The sequence below is a fragment of the Crocodylus siamensis genome, chromosome 13 (assembly GCF_052110815.1).
Source record: "Crocodylus siamensis isolate JL-2025a chromosome 13, ASM5211081v1, whole genome shotgun sequence".
Classification (NCBI taxonomy): domain Eukaryota; kingdom Metazoa; phylum Chordata; order Crocodylia; family Crocodylidae; genus Crocodylus; species Crocodylus siamensis.
This window is the reverse complement of record NC_143407.1, coordinates 33001209-33016651: the sequence shown is the minus strand read 5'-3', so window position 1 is coordinate 33016651 and position 15443 is coordinate 33001209. Positions and strand designations below refer to the sequence as shown.

Sequence of the window (15443 nt, the reverse complement as noted above, 5' to 3'; positions counted from 1 at the left end):
GGAGTTACCCCTTTAGCTCAAGTGGCCAAGACTTGTATGTTTGGTAATGAACATCCAGGGTTCAATTCTCAGTCTCCATAGACTGTTATACAAGGTGTCTTCCCTATCAAACTTTTCAGGCCCAAATTTATTAGCTTCCTGGCTCAAACTCATCTAATAATTTAAAGGCATTTTCCTTTGAGCCCACAATGAGCTATATGTCCCAGCAAAATATGCTGCTCATTACCTGCTGGCTGGGAAACTGGCAGAGAACGGATGTGATGTTGCTAGCATACTGGGCCATCTCCTTCTTGATGGACTTCTCCACATTGGGTGGAATGCGCCCAGAGACGCTGGTCATGATGTCCTGAAGTTCCAGGAGTGGCAAAGATGGGTCTCTCAGGGTCTTCATCAACCGCTCAACCCAATCCTTCACCTAGAGAAAAGTCGGTGTAATGACAAGTTTTGGGGAAAAGAGACACAATATGGAGCAAAAGGGAAGACTTGTTCCGTGAGACTTTATCAATGCTGCAAAGCGGGATAGCTGTTTGATCCAAACAAGGAGCTGGGCTGGTCCAGGGACTATAGACTAGTGGAGACCCTGGGGACACAGGAAAAGCTGCAGAACCACGTTCCACCACGCATGCTCTAATGGCCTTGAAGGTAATGCTCAAGGCAGCTGCTGGCAAGGAATTCACCTCTCTCTCCCTGTTCCCACTGGGATCGCTGAAGTAGCCGACTGGGAGTAGCTCACGTATATCAGGCTGCTAACAGAGGCCACAGTCCTCCAAGCCCATACTCATCTCTTCTTCCAGGCATCTGGTTTTGCCAGAGATGGCAAAAAATGGACACTTCCCCCTTCTACACTCCAGCTTTCTGGTAAACAGAGGTACAGGGAAGGGGATACTAGAGAGAGAAGCAGCTCACAAAGGCAGCAGCATTTGCGAGTCCAGCTCACGCTTCACTGTATTTGCATGAAAACTGCCCTCTACCTGGAAGAAATGACAGTTACCTTGCTGCCAAAGTATGGCTCCGGCAGGCAGTATCCATTCATCACATTGACCAGGTTATCAAGGACGTAATGGAAGACACGATGGAGCTTCTCGCCTCGAAGTGCTGTGCTCTGGATCTTCGGCAAGGTGCCAGTGTGCAGCTCAGCCTGTGAAGGTATTATTACCAGTGGATTTAGTGCCTCCAAGCCTCCCACACAGCACCAGCAAATAGAATCATTTTTGCTACTCTCACCAGTCTCCTTTGTGTGTTTGGAAATCCACTAGCCTAACTGCACTGGGAAAACATTATACTCATGCAAGAGGATCCCCAGGTGGAAAATCTTTTTGGATAACAGGCAGTCATTTCTGTTGGATCTCCAAATGACTGAACTTAAAAAATAAGTTGCCAGCTTCTTCCAGACTTACACATTCTGATCTCATTCTTTAGATATGGGAATATCGAGATCTCACTGAAAGCTTCCAATGAATCCAGTGCAGAATAAGGAACTGCATCAGGATACTGACAACTTCTCCCCACCTCTTACAGGTGGATCTCCCCTGACTCCACTGTAGTTCTCATCACCACAGCAATAGCTCTCTTTTCACTCCAGCCCTCTGAGCATGATGAAGACCCTACCGTGAAGACGGTTAAGGACACAGGAGCATTGATAGTTTGCAGTGCAGTGCTACTATAAAAACCAGGACGAGGCCCGAGCCCAACGGCTCTCTTCTGTCACTTCCTACCTGCTGAACCCTGCTGGGATCGTCCAACTGCAGCTTGGCAATCACGCAGCCGGGGTCCAGTGCTGCCCCAGGGCGTTTGACATAGTGGATGCAGCCTGATTCTACTGCTGTCAGTGTCATCACCATCTTCATCACCTGCAGCAAGAAGACAGATCACATACTTGGCTTCCAGATTCCCTGCTTCGTTTGCATTTCACGTTTCAGCAGCTGCTATTCCACACCACAGACAGCTCAATGAGGGCAAGTCTTCTGCATTCAACCAAGGCTGAAAACACAGACTCATACTGGGAAAGCACCTCAGGAGGCCTGAGGTGAAAACCAGAGCAAAGGGCCAGGCCATAAAGTAGAGTAACAGCAATCCAGACTCAGCCAAGAGAAGAATCTCAACTCTTCTGGAGTCCATGAATAAATAAAAGGCTTTACACTGATGACTCCAGCTTGAAGCAGCCTGCTTCATCTGTCACAGCCTAAAGGTCACAAGCAGGAGAATAGATGACAGGAGCTACAGTAATGTATTGGCTTCTAGTGGAGGGCATTAGAACAACTGCGTTGAGTCACAGCCCTGTGCTGCCCTTTGCTAATGAAAATTCTCCTTTAGGTCAAGAGTTGGGGGCCTCTGAATTTGGAACAGAAGGATATGGGTCAACCTTTGCTCTCGATACAGAATGTAGCACAGCCATCAGCCACCAGGCAAGTCTTATCAGCCACAGCTGCGTTACAACACAGAAGCTCTTACACAAACAGCACAGATCTAGTGCTTGATATGGTCTCCTACACTTTCCTGTAATGCACAGCTTAATCCCGCCTCTTTCAGACTCACCCTCCCTTCCCTTGCACTGGTTTAATCGCTACTCACACACTCACCTCTCATTTGAGCCCTCCTCATTTGCTCTCCTACATCAGCCCTGGCCATTGTTCACTGTGACTAAGGAATTGCTTAACTTCCCTCTCTTCAAGAGTTAAGTAATCTCTGGAGGAAGGGAGGAGGGACAATTCATCAACTCATTCAATCACTAATCATCTGGGTAGAGACAACTTCACCCCTTGCCTAATCCTAGCCCAGAGCCCTAGCCCCTGGGTATGGATCAGCATCACCTCAATTGCCACAAGACCTGCTAAGACTGCTGCCCTCTGTTCTGGCAGCTCTGAGAAAAGATTGCTGCCTCTCCTAGCTTGCTGTGGGTCATTTCCCACTGGCCAGTCCATGGGAAAGTGATGGCCATTGCTCCCATGCGCTCTGGTTGCCACCAGACCTTGCTGAGAAGGCTGGCTTCTCACTGAAAGATTCCCTGATGTTCTGATTTATCTGCAAAGCTGTCTCAACCTAACCCAGCTACCCTTTTTTCTGCCTCCTGAGTAGACATGGTAAAAAAGAGGCAGTTTAGAGCAGGAAAGTTACAAAAGAGCATCAGAAACTTTCCCCCAACTGATCCCTATTTAATCTGCTGGTTTTCCACTCAAGTTTCACAGCAGTCCTAACTTTCCCACTCAGCTTGGCTCCTGGGCAGATCCAGAGCCTACAGCCAACTCGGCCTTTTTACCTCTATTTCCGCAAAGCACTGGCCTGCAAACACGTGTCCTCCGTCCTCCACCACGTACTGGATGAGCTTCCCAGCAGAGGGCGAGCGCAGGATGGATGGGTCATTCTCCTTCTCGAACACACAGGTCTTATTACCTATGGTGATCCGATATCTAGGAAAGGAGGTGAGGAATAACTGCATTGGAATCTCACACTCGGGGAAGAGCATGGCAAGAAGAAACCCACAGCCAGGCAAATTAAAGAAACACCACAGCTGCTGTCCCTGAGTGCAGAGCTATGATTCTGCAAGTGAAGATCGAGATAATGCTATCAGTAGAGAGGTGTGCAGGTTGGGGAGGAATGACCATCTATCCCCAGACTGCATGAGCGTGATTTATCTGCTTTCCTCCAAGTCAGTATGTACTGCCCACTGTTGGAATTGGCTGCTGGTAGACTCTCAACCTGATAAATTCTGCACAGGCCAAGACTCATGTTACTGATAGCTGGAGCTGTCGTAACATCAAAGTGCTAGCTGGGAAAAACGCTCACCAGCCCTCCCACACTGCAACTGCCTCCCATGCCCTGAGGGAAATAGAGAAGAATCCACGCCCCTGTGGTAAAACTGGCACATTGCAAATAGACATTGCATTTAGATGCCTACAGCTTATTTCAATTCAGGAAATGTGAAGACCTTTTCAGACTCTTAGCTAGTTTCATTAGAGCCGGCCCAAAGGATATGACCTCCTGCAACCCAAAGCAGGCGGGTGGTATAAGCTCCAAAGGCTGGAGACCATCTCTAAGCTTCTGTCTGGATACTGAATCAGCACACCTGGCATTTACACTGGCTAGACTGTTCCAGTTTCTCATCACAGGCAGGCCTGGTGATGACCGCACAGGATCTTTAGAGCAACAGTTCTGAACCAAGGGTACATGTACCTCAGGTGCTATGTGAAGCCTCATCGGGGGGTACACAAGATATTTTTCATACATTGTCTAACACAGGTCGAAGAGCCTAAAAAATTAATTTCCCATTGAAAGGGGGTGCGTGAAGTCTCACTTTGAGACCAAAGGGTATGTTGACCGAAAAAGGTTCAGAACCACTGCTTTAGAGCCTAGATTGCTACCTGTCCACTTCTTCCTTCATGTAGGTGGTGTAGCTGCTGCCATCATAGGATAAGAGCAGTCCTCCATCACTCAATCGGTGCACGTCAACCTCCACGCAGGAGTTGTTCATGATGACCACATAGGAATTGGGAGACTGCCTGGTCACCTATGGGGCCAAGAGAACATGGAGCAGCATGCAAAGGAAACGTGGAAATACTGACACAGTATGCAATGCAGCAACAGGCAGGGAGTTTGTAAGTGACTCTCTGTACACCCAGTAAATAACGAAAAAATATAAAGCAAGTTCAGTCATTGGTTTTACTTTAGATAAACCCATGTTAAAGGATTGTTATTAGCTTTACAAACTTATGCATGCAACAGCTAGGAAATGCCAGAATAAAGGAGGGCCTCAAGGAGAACTTAACTGAGTCCCCTTACGCATATCGTGTAATTAAAAGATAGTGCAGCACATACAATTTTTCCACCTACTTCTGTGGAGGAATCAAGGCTCAAAGGATGCTTCTGTCTGTAAGGCCCTGCTCTGCAAGTTTAATGGTGCTCTTTTAACTTGGGTTTTTTTCCATGTCATTGTTTCTTCTTTTTGTTTTTGTTTTAACATCAGACTAATCAGACTAACACATGTATAAGGTTAAAACCCTTAACTCTACCACATGGCCCTCCAGCTGGCCAAGCTGAGTTTCACCATCCCCCATCCCCTGCCCCCGCCACCTCCCCACCGCAAACATCTTAGTTTACCCCAACTCCTAAATGCTGCCTCCTTTTCCAAAAAAATTCAATTAGAAGCAGCATCTGCATATATCTGCAACACAGATATAAAGGGAATGCAAGGTCTTATAATGGGCAGCATGTCGAGGTCCCCCTGTAATGAAACACTCTATCACATGCATGCTGATCTCAAGGCACTAAAAGTCTAAAATCAAAAGTGTCTGTGATGTGGAGGTGTGACAGGGATCTCACAATAGGGAACTGCAGCAGGATAGAGGGTCTCAGCATGGGAGGCTGTGACTGTAGTCTCCAAGCCTGTCGGAGCAGAGAAAACGTCTGTCTAGCTCCCCCCATTTCCATCGTCTCGCCACAGCATTTGACTTGCATTTCCCTGTTCATTAAAGTTGCTGAAAAGCCAGAGAATCCTCAAGCCCAGCACATGCAAGACAGTTCCAGTGGACAAACTCCATGCTGCGTGATGTACCTTCAGCACATATTTCCGTCCTTCGTAGATGAGTTCCACATCCACTGTGTTCAGCAGAGTATGAGCAGGCAGGACCTGACCCCTGGAAGATGGGAACATGCAAGACTTATCTTTCAGAACCTTTGAATGGCCACTAGAGGGCCCTAGCAGCTGCACACAAGCATTTGGAGATAGCACTGGCAACACCCTCATACCACCGCTTCTTAAAAGATCTATCATTTAAAGAAACCCAAAACAGCCAGCTCCATTCAACACAGACCTACTATCCCCACCCCATCCACTCACTTGCTTTCCTCATGGTGATAAGTTCGCACTGTAATGGCAAATTAGATTTACTGGACAATTTGGTCAGGTTAAAAGCAATTCTTTTTTCTACAACTCTCTCATAACCATTTATCTGTGTAGAGGCTCCCTGCACGCAGGGCTGGCAATGCCAAAAGCCTCATTCAAAAAAGAATTATGCACATCATCTGAGATACAGTCTGAATTAGAGCACTGAGGCTGGTTTCCAAAAGGGCTCCTGCACATGTGAATATAAAGGGATTTTTTGAGCTCTCCTAGAAAGAGCTGATTTACAGCTCTGGAGAATGAACTTCAACTCTGACATCCCGGAGCAAGAATAGGGTTCACAATTACGACCCACTCAACCCTTGGCACCTCTGCTGAAACAGACAAGAAGTGTGCTAATTTGGGTAAATGACAAGGGGATTTTTGGGACACGCCTGGACATCTGTCAAGTACTGGTCTAACAACACCGATGCTCTCGGCCAGAGAACAGCTGGCAGGCGAAAGTAGGCATGAGGCCTCTTCTAGCCTGGGTTGAATCAAAGCAGACATGGCCTTCATGATGTATGACAACTGTCTGTCTGTCAACACTACTGTCCACCAGGAGCAATTTTACCTCTCAAGAGAGTGCAAGAAGTTGGAGACACTGTTACGGAAGCTCACGTCAGCCACATGCAGAGCCCCACACACCACTCCTAGCATGGTATCAGGCCTCTCTGCCTAGAAGAAAAAGATACAAGATGAAGGGTAAGCCACAGTCATTTCACATGCATAATCCCTTCTGCTTCATCCTCTTCCTCTACGGGCCTCTCCATAGTTGAGAGGGTCGATGCTCTCAGCCGCATGTGCCATTCAAGGCTGAACTTCCCTTTAACTTAAACTGCCAGGCAGGCAATGGCACAAATAGGCAGGTCACCTCTACAGGGGTGTAAAGGGAAGCATTTCAGTTTTGTTCTCACTCAGCTGAATTTTGAGGTTCTGCATTAGTTTCACAGCTATGTGTTCACAACTCCCAGAGAAGACTACAGGCCTAATCCTTATTTACATGAGGAGCCTTTTCAAGCACTTTAAGACTGCTTCATGCTTATGGTGTGAAGGGACAAGAACTGAGCTCAACAGAACTATTTCCGGGGTCCTACAGAGAACAACCTCTGTTTGTTAGGTCTCTATGCTCTGTAGCCAGCAAGTACCAAATTTTCAAGAGGGTGAAAGGTCTTTTCTTCCACAACAATTTACCCTCCCCTCTTCCTCTCTCCACCCTGCAATGTAGAGTCTTCTAAAGCGAAAGGTTGTACCTGAACTTTTTCTGCAATGAGCCTGTCCAGCCAGCCAGTGTCAATGCGGTTGTGTTGGAAGCTTTCCGTCTCCAGCAGTTTAATCAAGTACTCGACAGTGGTTCGGAAATCCCCCCGGATAGACAGTTCCTTCAAAGCCACCACCATGTTACTGGAAGAGAAAAGAATTCACACGTCATGTCTAATTCCCAGCTTTCTGCATCCTGATAAACCTCAACTCTTACCACCCACGAATATCCCCACTGATTGATTTTTATATGGGCACACACAGACACATACACTCCCCATCTACACGAAACAAGTTCTACCGATTCTTTGATGGAAAAATCAGTTCACACAGTAATTCTGTACATGGACCTCACACTGACTTGGTGAGTTTTAAATCCAAGACACAGAACAGTCAAACCATTGAGGGCTTTTTTCCTAAGGAAGCCTATTTACAAAGCAAAACTGAAATAAGTTACCACACACAAAAAAGCACAAACAGAAAAGCTCCTCCAGATTTAAATTCCAACCCAGCCTCCTTCCCCAAGGCATCTTCTCCCCACTGTTTTCCAAGAAGCCACTCGAATAGAGGAAGCTGAGCTGGACATAAACCCTTGTTCACTCAGTCCTAAATTATAGCTGTCACAAAGGATTACAGATCCCTTCCGAGAAGCTGGATTTGCATACAAATGAATCCAAACTTCACATGGCGCCTACAGGAATTTCAGACAGTGCCTGTAGGACCAGGTCCCCAAAGAGAGCTTTTTCCATACTTGGTCTGTTATTCTGGCTACTTACGAGATGGCTTCTTCACGATTTTCTCCCCATGAGAAGCAGTGCCCAAACTGAGAGTCAGCAAATTCATGAAGTCCCCCTGCAGCCGCGACACTGAAATAACCCCAGACATTCTTATTGCTGCGGAAATTCAGTTCTTGGACTGTTCCAGAGCTGGGCTTAAAACCCTGCAAGGAAAAGCATTCAGTGGTTACACATCCTAAAGGGAACGAGCAAGTACGCTGGAAGCAGCAGGCATGAAAGTAAAATAACAGTCAACAAGTGGAGTGGTGCACACCCCAGGTTAGCTGCACCCCTCTACATTTCAATGAGAAGCAGGCTAGGTAGAACTAGGTTCCATCTATATCTGGTGGGAGACATCCGCGAACACCCAGGAAAGGATAAAGAGCTCAATACCAAGCCACTAGCAAGAGTAAAGACAATGCTAGAATGCAGCATTTGCTGCGTTTGACAAAGGACCTAGGTTTCCTGTCCTATATGCCTGTGGTTATTAATCTTTCAGCTGTTAACAGCTGCAGTCCATAGTCATATATTATCATGTGAAAACAAACAGTTCAGTAATGAAGGCATTTCAGGACCTAGAGGGACTCCATATATAAGGGTATAGCTGGATCACACAGATATTCTGTAATATCTCGCCTGCCTTCATGTATATAATTGTGTCTCCTAATACTAAACCACAGTCTAAACAATCAACTAAAGGATTTCTCCCTTATTGTCCATGAATTTGTTATTTAAAGTCTGGGTTCAGACTTTAAATTATGCATACATGACTTCAGGGCATTAGAACTAGACACAGGAACGATGGGAACAAGTGACACACCAAGTGGAGCATTTACCTCATCTGGATTCTCACTGGTGATACGAGCAGCAATCACATGACCACGTGGACTGGGGACATGGGCTGAATTCTCAAAGTCAACGGGTGTATCTCCCCATGGAGAAGCACTATACAGAACTCGGATATCTTTGATCCGGTGAAGAGGAATCCCCATGGCAATCTAGAGGAGAACATTGAACAGTTTGCTGGGATTTGCTTCTTGCACATAGAACTATTTTTCATAACCTTTCATTACACAGGTTGCATTAGTAGCTGGATGTTTGTTATGTGCGTTTCAGGTGTAGCATCACCATTCTTTACCTGCAGGATGTACCCAATAAAAGTGTTTAGCAGCGGTCTGGTCCTTGTTACTTGTCAATCTTGAAGTGCTACACAGTGTTGGGTGAGTACCATCTCTATTTTAGAGTCAGGGAGAACCAACATCCAGAAAGGAAGTCATTAGCCCAGGCTCAAACAGAGAGTCTATGGAACAGGTGGGAATAGAATCATAACCCTTTAACTACTTATCCTGTGTTCTACTTCTCGAATCATGCTGCTTCACCAGTAGACAAGATAGGCCCCCTGTGTATGTGAACTATGCACATATCCCATCTGCAGGATGGGTAACCTATTCAAGGTACAAGTCCAAGATACTCTAAATGAACCCAGAGGCCTAGAAACGGCTGACAGAATCCTAACCACACACAGCTGACTGGTAACCTCTAAATTCAGGGGCAGGACCTAACTACTTCTATGAAACTATGTCAGGCAAAGTAGGCAATGGGACTATAGGCAGCACTGCAGACTGATCAGACCCAAGTGCCTAAGCATCTGGCACATGAGGGGGCTATCTCAGGTTCCTCAGAAGTCTCAGGACCAACAAGATGGGCAGAGACGCGTGTCAAGCAAACGAGGAAGGCATCTGAACAGCTGAAGAATTCTAGATGTCTTGGCAGGTAGAGAGCTCCAGCAAAATCTGATGATGAAATGACTCCAAAGATGAATGGCAGCTGGGCCAAGTGGAGATGACTAGGCCGTCTGCTGAAACAGCATGTGGCTGGAGTGTTGCCTGCCAGCACCGTGACAGTGAATCTTTGCAGTAAGGAAAGGGAGGTGGGGAGAGGAGGGGGAAGGTCACCTCTTTGTTGGGGTGAGCTTTGCAAAGTAGTGCACTCAATTTGATGGTGTCCACTGTTCGGTCTGTCACCTAATGCAATCACATCTAAATGCATCTTCTGATCACTTTCAAAATGTCAGGAGGTGTCCTAGGCGTTATCAGGCAGAATTGTATGGTGTTTGTACATGTTTGTACCGCAGCACCAGGTGCTTTCAAAAGCACCTGGCGCTGCATTACATGCAGTTGTATAAGCGGCAAAGTGCGTTTTAGTTCAGAAGTGCATCGCCGCCATTTTCTGCGCACTGACAAGCATTTCGCCACTTATATAACTGTACACAATGGAGCACAGTATGCATTACCTCGCATGTGGAGCAGACTCGATTAACTGAGTCTGCTCTAATGTACCGGATCTCCAGCACATCAGAGCACAAAAATGTATGTGCCCCAAATGATTTTGGTGAAAAATGAAACTGAAAGGGAGGGTTCGGGGCACAGTGAGCTTGGCATTTGGTCAACAGAGCTACCATCTCTCTAGCTGTCCATCAAAACAGTGCACCTTGTCTCTGCTCTGTTCATCCAAGCCATTACAATTTAAAAAGCCTGGCACCCTGCAAGCTGGGAGGAAACAAAAAAAAAAAAAGATGAAGACACCTTAGAATGGTGGAGCCTGGTATGTGGGGAGGGAACAGAGATGCACACAAAGGTCCTGGCAGTGGTGGTGAGAGGGTACAAGGACTCCTGATAGGGAGCAGAGTGGATACCCACACGTGGGAAGAAAAAGACAATGGTGGCTCACACAGAAACCTGGTAAGAGGAACAGGAGATGGGGCTGGAGGGCATCCCTGAAATAGAAGCAAACAGGAAGACTGCATACAGAGAACTTGCTGACAAGCAAGGAAGGACGTAAGGTGTCCCTGCTGCATGTAGCGAACGCATATTATTAGAAGTAACACAGTGGGTGACCCCTTGGGGTATTCCAAGAGCCAACTTGACAAACAGCCTTTGCATTACAGAAGTGAACAAGCCACTTCTTCCCTCAGAAGAGCCAACAAATCTGGATCTCTCATTGAATCAAACACACCACCAAAATGGCCAAGCACTTTTCAGTGTTGCAGAAAGATCAAGGGGCTGACCTCTATCTGGGACAGTTAAGTATACATGAGCATATGGGCCATATGTACTAGCTCTGCTGTTAACATGATCTCTGGCTTCATGTTTTCTCTCAGATCAGTCTTGTTACTTGCTCTCTTGTACAATGCGAGTATGACTCACTTAAGGATACCATAAGTAGTGGGAGTGACTTGGGTGAGAGTCTTACCTACACAGACTCTGGCAGAGCAGGTTTTCCATGTTCAGACAGCTCTAACATCCCACACTAAATTCTCTTAAAAACTTTGTAGGCCTGGACCAGATGACTCACCTGAAGCTGTGCTGCAGGCAGGTTCACGTCAGCCACCATCTCCGTGCAGGGGTGTTCCACCTGCAGCCGGGGATTCAGCTCAAGGAAGTAGAAGCTCCCGTCCTGGCTGTAGAGGTACTCCACTGTCCCAGCACTCACATACCCCACCATCTTGGCAAGCTTTACTGCACACTGAAACATGGCACGGGGAAAATGTTAAGCACGACTTCTCCAATTTCAACCACTACTGCTCTATCCATCACTCCCATCCACTTCAGTCTTTGTTGCTGGAAATCTAGCATAACCCCAAGCATGAGAGGCACCTCATTCAGAGCAATTCCTGGCAGAAGGAATAATTTCACAGCTTCTTCAATTACAGTTTTTAAAGGGAAATTTATTAACCCCTGTAGAACTTACTCAGAAGGAATCTGACAGCTCCCTGCACCTTTCTATGAATGCACCAGTATGTATATCAATGGTCACTGACCACTTCGGATTACTGGGCAAAAATGCTTTAGGTCACATGGTCTTCCCCTTAAGAAAAACAACGGACGTTTGGTAAGCTGAAGGTAGTGGGGGGGAGGTATGTGTTTTACTCAGCCCCCTTTTAAACTCAAACCCACCAGCACAAAACCATACTGCAAATCATTCAACAAATTTGACCAGCAAACTTCTCAGACGTCTTCAGAAGCCGAACACCAAGAGATGATTTCCATCACTACTCAAATAACGTGGACACTTCTGATACAGGACACTGCGGCACAAAAAAAGCTACACAACTGTCCAGGAAATGTAAGTGCTCATCTCCAAATGCTGACTCCATGCTATTTTAAACAATTGATACTGCTTTTGAAGTCTGGGAAGTCAGAGAACTGCTCTTTCTGGGCTGCACTTTTTCTCCTCAAAAGGCAAAGAAATGGGACTCCACCAAACCACACAGACCTGCTCCATGTGTTCGAACACCACGCTGGTAGCAATGGACGCTGGAGCCTCTTCAATGATCTTCTGATGCCTGCGCTGCACTGAGCAATCACGGCCAAAGAGGGAAATGGCATTGCCATACTGATCCGCAAGGATCTGCACCTCCAGGTGGCGGGACTGCTTGGCCAGTCTCATCACGAAGATCGGCGAGCCAGGGACTTCAGCTTGCACCTGCCACAGAGACAGTAATGCAAACCAACTCTGCTTCACCTTCTCCTTACTTCCCCAACTGCCTCGCTGTAAGCAGCTGTTCACATTGTAAAGAACTGGCACAGGGTCTCACCTACATGACCGAACATTAGAAATAGGAACATTCTGCATTCCCATCTCCCTCCCAAGGACTCAAAGCACTTTACAAGCATGATTGCGCTAACTCTCCCACCACTTGGCAAAGATGGGAACTTATTTTAATCTTACTGCAGATGGAGAAACTGAGGAACAGAGTAAATAAGTGACTTGCTCTAGGTCTCAAAGGAAGGCTGTGGCAAAGCTGGGAATACCAACAAGGCTCAGAACTCCAAATAGCCAATGCTTCCATATAGCTACAATACCACCAGGCCCCTCTTCCAATCTCATAGATGGGAAAGGATATTTGAGGCTCAGAATTGACTGCCAAGCCAAAATGAATGCAAGGTCCAGGAGTGTTCTGCTAATACACAGTAATTTCTAAGCCAAATCAAACTCTATAACCATCTCTGTGCAGACTAAGCAAGAAGGTACATTCTGGTAAAACTGAGCTCTGGCAATGTTCTAGGGTCTGCTGCCTCTTTACAGAAACGCGCTCCTCTTAAAGGAATCCAGAACTTTCCCTCGGCATCAGATGGCACAAGGATCATAACAGAGGGGGGGAAAGTGCAGAGATGAAAAAAAAGTGCTGCTATCTGTTGCCACACAAAGACAAAAAAGGAACACAACCTTGCAATATCTGACAATGGCCACAAACCCAGAGCCATGCTGTAAGAACACTTCATACCAAGAGACAAATCAGTTCTCCCTGAATATCTGTAACTACCTCAAGTACGTTCTTTCAGGATGTACAGTTGCAAGATCTGCTTTGAGCCATTCACTGTTGGAACCATTTCAGCTGTGCGTAATTACAGTACATCCTTCATTATCTAAACATCATTTAGACAAAACTGGGTTGTGACAATCGGCGTCTAGTAGTAGCTACAATTATGAAGTATTCTCTTGCTTACTAGGAACCAGATTAATCAGTTTCTCCCATGACAACTGGGAAACTGTGGTCTTTCTAGACAGATGGAAAACCTAGTGAAAGAACTATGGCTCTAAGGCAAAGCTGTCAGGTCTCTAGAGTTCAGAGCATTGATGGATGTGACACAGGTTTTCCTGTCTACTCAAGTTCCCTGAGAATCTCTCTCCAAATCATTCAGACCATTTGTGGTGACTTCCATGCCAGAAACAGGACATCCCAAATGAAAGAGAGAGTTACCTGTCTGAAGAGATTGGGGAAATCATCAGCATTGTTAACTTTCCTGATTCCTTTTCCTCCTCCACCTTCAGAGGCCTTGATCATGACTGGGTAGCCAACTTCGTCAGCAGCCTGACCAAGGCAGGAAGAGAAAACACAGAATAAAAATAAAGGCTGTTCAGCAGCTTGCTCACTGGAGTTGGGAACTTCACTCCATTTCCTTGTTGGCAGGTGTCAAAGGAACATGCCATCATAAGACAATTTCTTAGCATTTCTGAAATAAGGTCTAGATTCACAGACACTCCTTTGGCCCCTATAATACAGATCTCCAATTGGGAAGCAAGGGACATTTGGAGAAGAAACATATGCTGCCAACTCATTACTTTAATAATGATGTTAGCCTCTAGGGGTGCCACTTCCCCAAAATGTTTTCTCTTGCTGCCCATATTGACTTAAGACTTACGAATTAGATAGAAAAGTGTTAGATAAACACATAAGAGCTACTAAGGTATAATGAAATAGTTGACTTTTGTTTCCCTGTTCCCTCTTTCCCTCGCAAAAGCTCAAATTGTGACCAAAAAACCCTTCTAGTGGTCCAAGTTTCCTTGGAGAAATAAAGAAGGGTTAAAGCAAGGGCAAGCAAACCAAACAAAGAGACATTCCTTGAACATAAATCAAGAACCAAAACAGAGCCCGCAGCAAGGCACAGCTTCATTTTCACCTACTTTCCCCTATCCCAGATTTTCACACACCTGCCCTTCAGCATGGTGGCTGGTGCCAGAAACAGGAAATGCTGTCAGTCGCATGAGAAAAATCATGCTTTGAATTCCACTGGCAATCAAACCACCAGGCCTCTTGAGCTGTGTAGCTAAGTCATTCTTTCTAGCACAGGCCAAGGGCATCCAAGTATCCACCTACCCGCAACCCATCGTCCACATCCTTCACATAACCCTTTTCATACAGCTCCTGCGGGACATTCAAGATGCGCTTCTGAAGATCGTTCTCCTGCCAGTCCACACGAAGGCCTGAAATACAAACATCCCCCATGGAGTAACAAAATACAGCATCTCTTGCATGTACTGCTCTCCACCATCTCCCTTGTTGGAGTACTTGCATCTAGGCACTGAAAACCCAACACTGGAAAGAAAGGAAGGAGGAGTTTGGGGACTTGGGAAGCCGCCAACCAAGACTGACAGTCAGTCTAAGCCTTGAATTCCACAGGAATCACAAAGCCCATGAGATCACATACAGCAAATTGGCCACATCTAATAGACTGATTTTTAATAGTTCACAGGCATTTCCTAATGAAGGGGGGCTGGGGGGGAAAATTGGGAGGCAGCAAGGAAAGGAGAACATAACAGCAATCTTCATGGTACAACCAAGACTCATTTTCTTACCACTGCCACTCCAGGGGAGAGTTGGGATGCCTGCTGTTTGAGCCACTATTGAAGATGCAATTTTATCCCCCAAAGCCCACATGGCTTGGCTTGGGGGACCTGAAAAAACAAGAAAGGTGCATGATGCAGGACAGGCTATGGAAGATCACCCTACCACATTCTATTAACAAGAACATTTTTGGCATGCTCCACTCCCAGGCAGTGCTATTCCCTCACCCATTCATCCTGCATATACTGTCCAGTCTCTCCTGGATGACCCTGGCTCCCTGGGCTCTTGCAAAGAATACCTGGTATTAAGTTTCTACCTTAAGTCTCTTCCTGAATAGTAATTCAGTTTCCTAATGAAGGCTCAATTCTGTACATTTTGCACATACAGAACTTGGACTGACTTT

The 15443-nt window shown here is 46.2% G+C and overlaps 1 protein-coding gene across 8 annotated transcripts in view; it reads right to left on the bottom strand.

Moving 5' to 3' along the window:
- ACACA (acetyl-CoA carboxylase alpha) overlaps positions 1-15443 on the bottom strand; it is a 166330-nt gene that overhangs the window by 121738 nt on the left and 29149 nt on the right. For all 8 annotated transcript variants that reach the window (XM_090025369.1, XM_090025367.1, XM_090025368.1 and 5 more), the window contains 15 exons: positions 15052-15150; positions 14573-14679; positions 13676-13786; positions 12187-12396; positions 11266-11436; positions 8748-8909; positions 7912-8075; positions 7129-7279; positions 6450-6553; positions 5549-5630; positions 4359-4504; positions 3257-3407; positions 1716-1850; positions 992-1138; positions 227-415 (listed from right to left, as the gene is read on the bottom strand). In XM_090025369.1, coding sequence (XP_089881495.1) covers positions 227-415; positions 992-1138; positions 1716-1850; positions 3257-3407; positions 4359-4504; positions 5549-5630; positions 6450-6553; positions 7129-7279; positions 7912-8075; positions 8748-8909; positions 11266-11436; positions 12187-12396; positions 13676-13786; positions 14573-14679; positions 15052-15150 — 2129 coding nt within the window. The remainder of the gene's footprint in view (positions 1-226; positions 416-991; positions 1139-1715; positions 1851-3256; positions 3408-4358; positions 4505-5548; positions 5631-6449; positions 6554-7128; positions 7280-7911; positions 8076-8747; positions 8910-11265; positions 11437-12186; positions 12397-13675; positions 13787-14572; positions 14680-15051; positions 15151-15443) is intronic.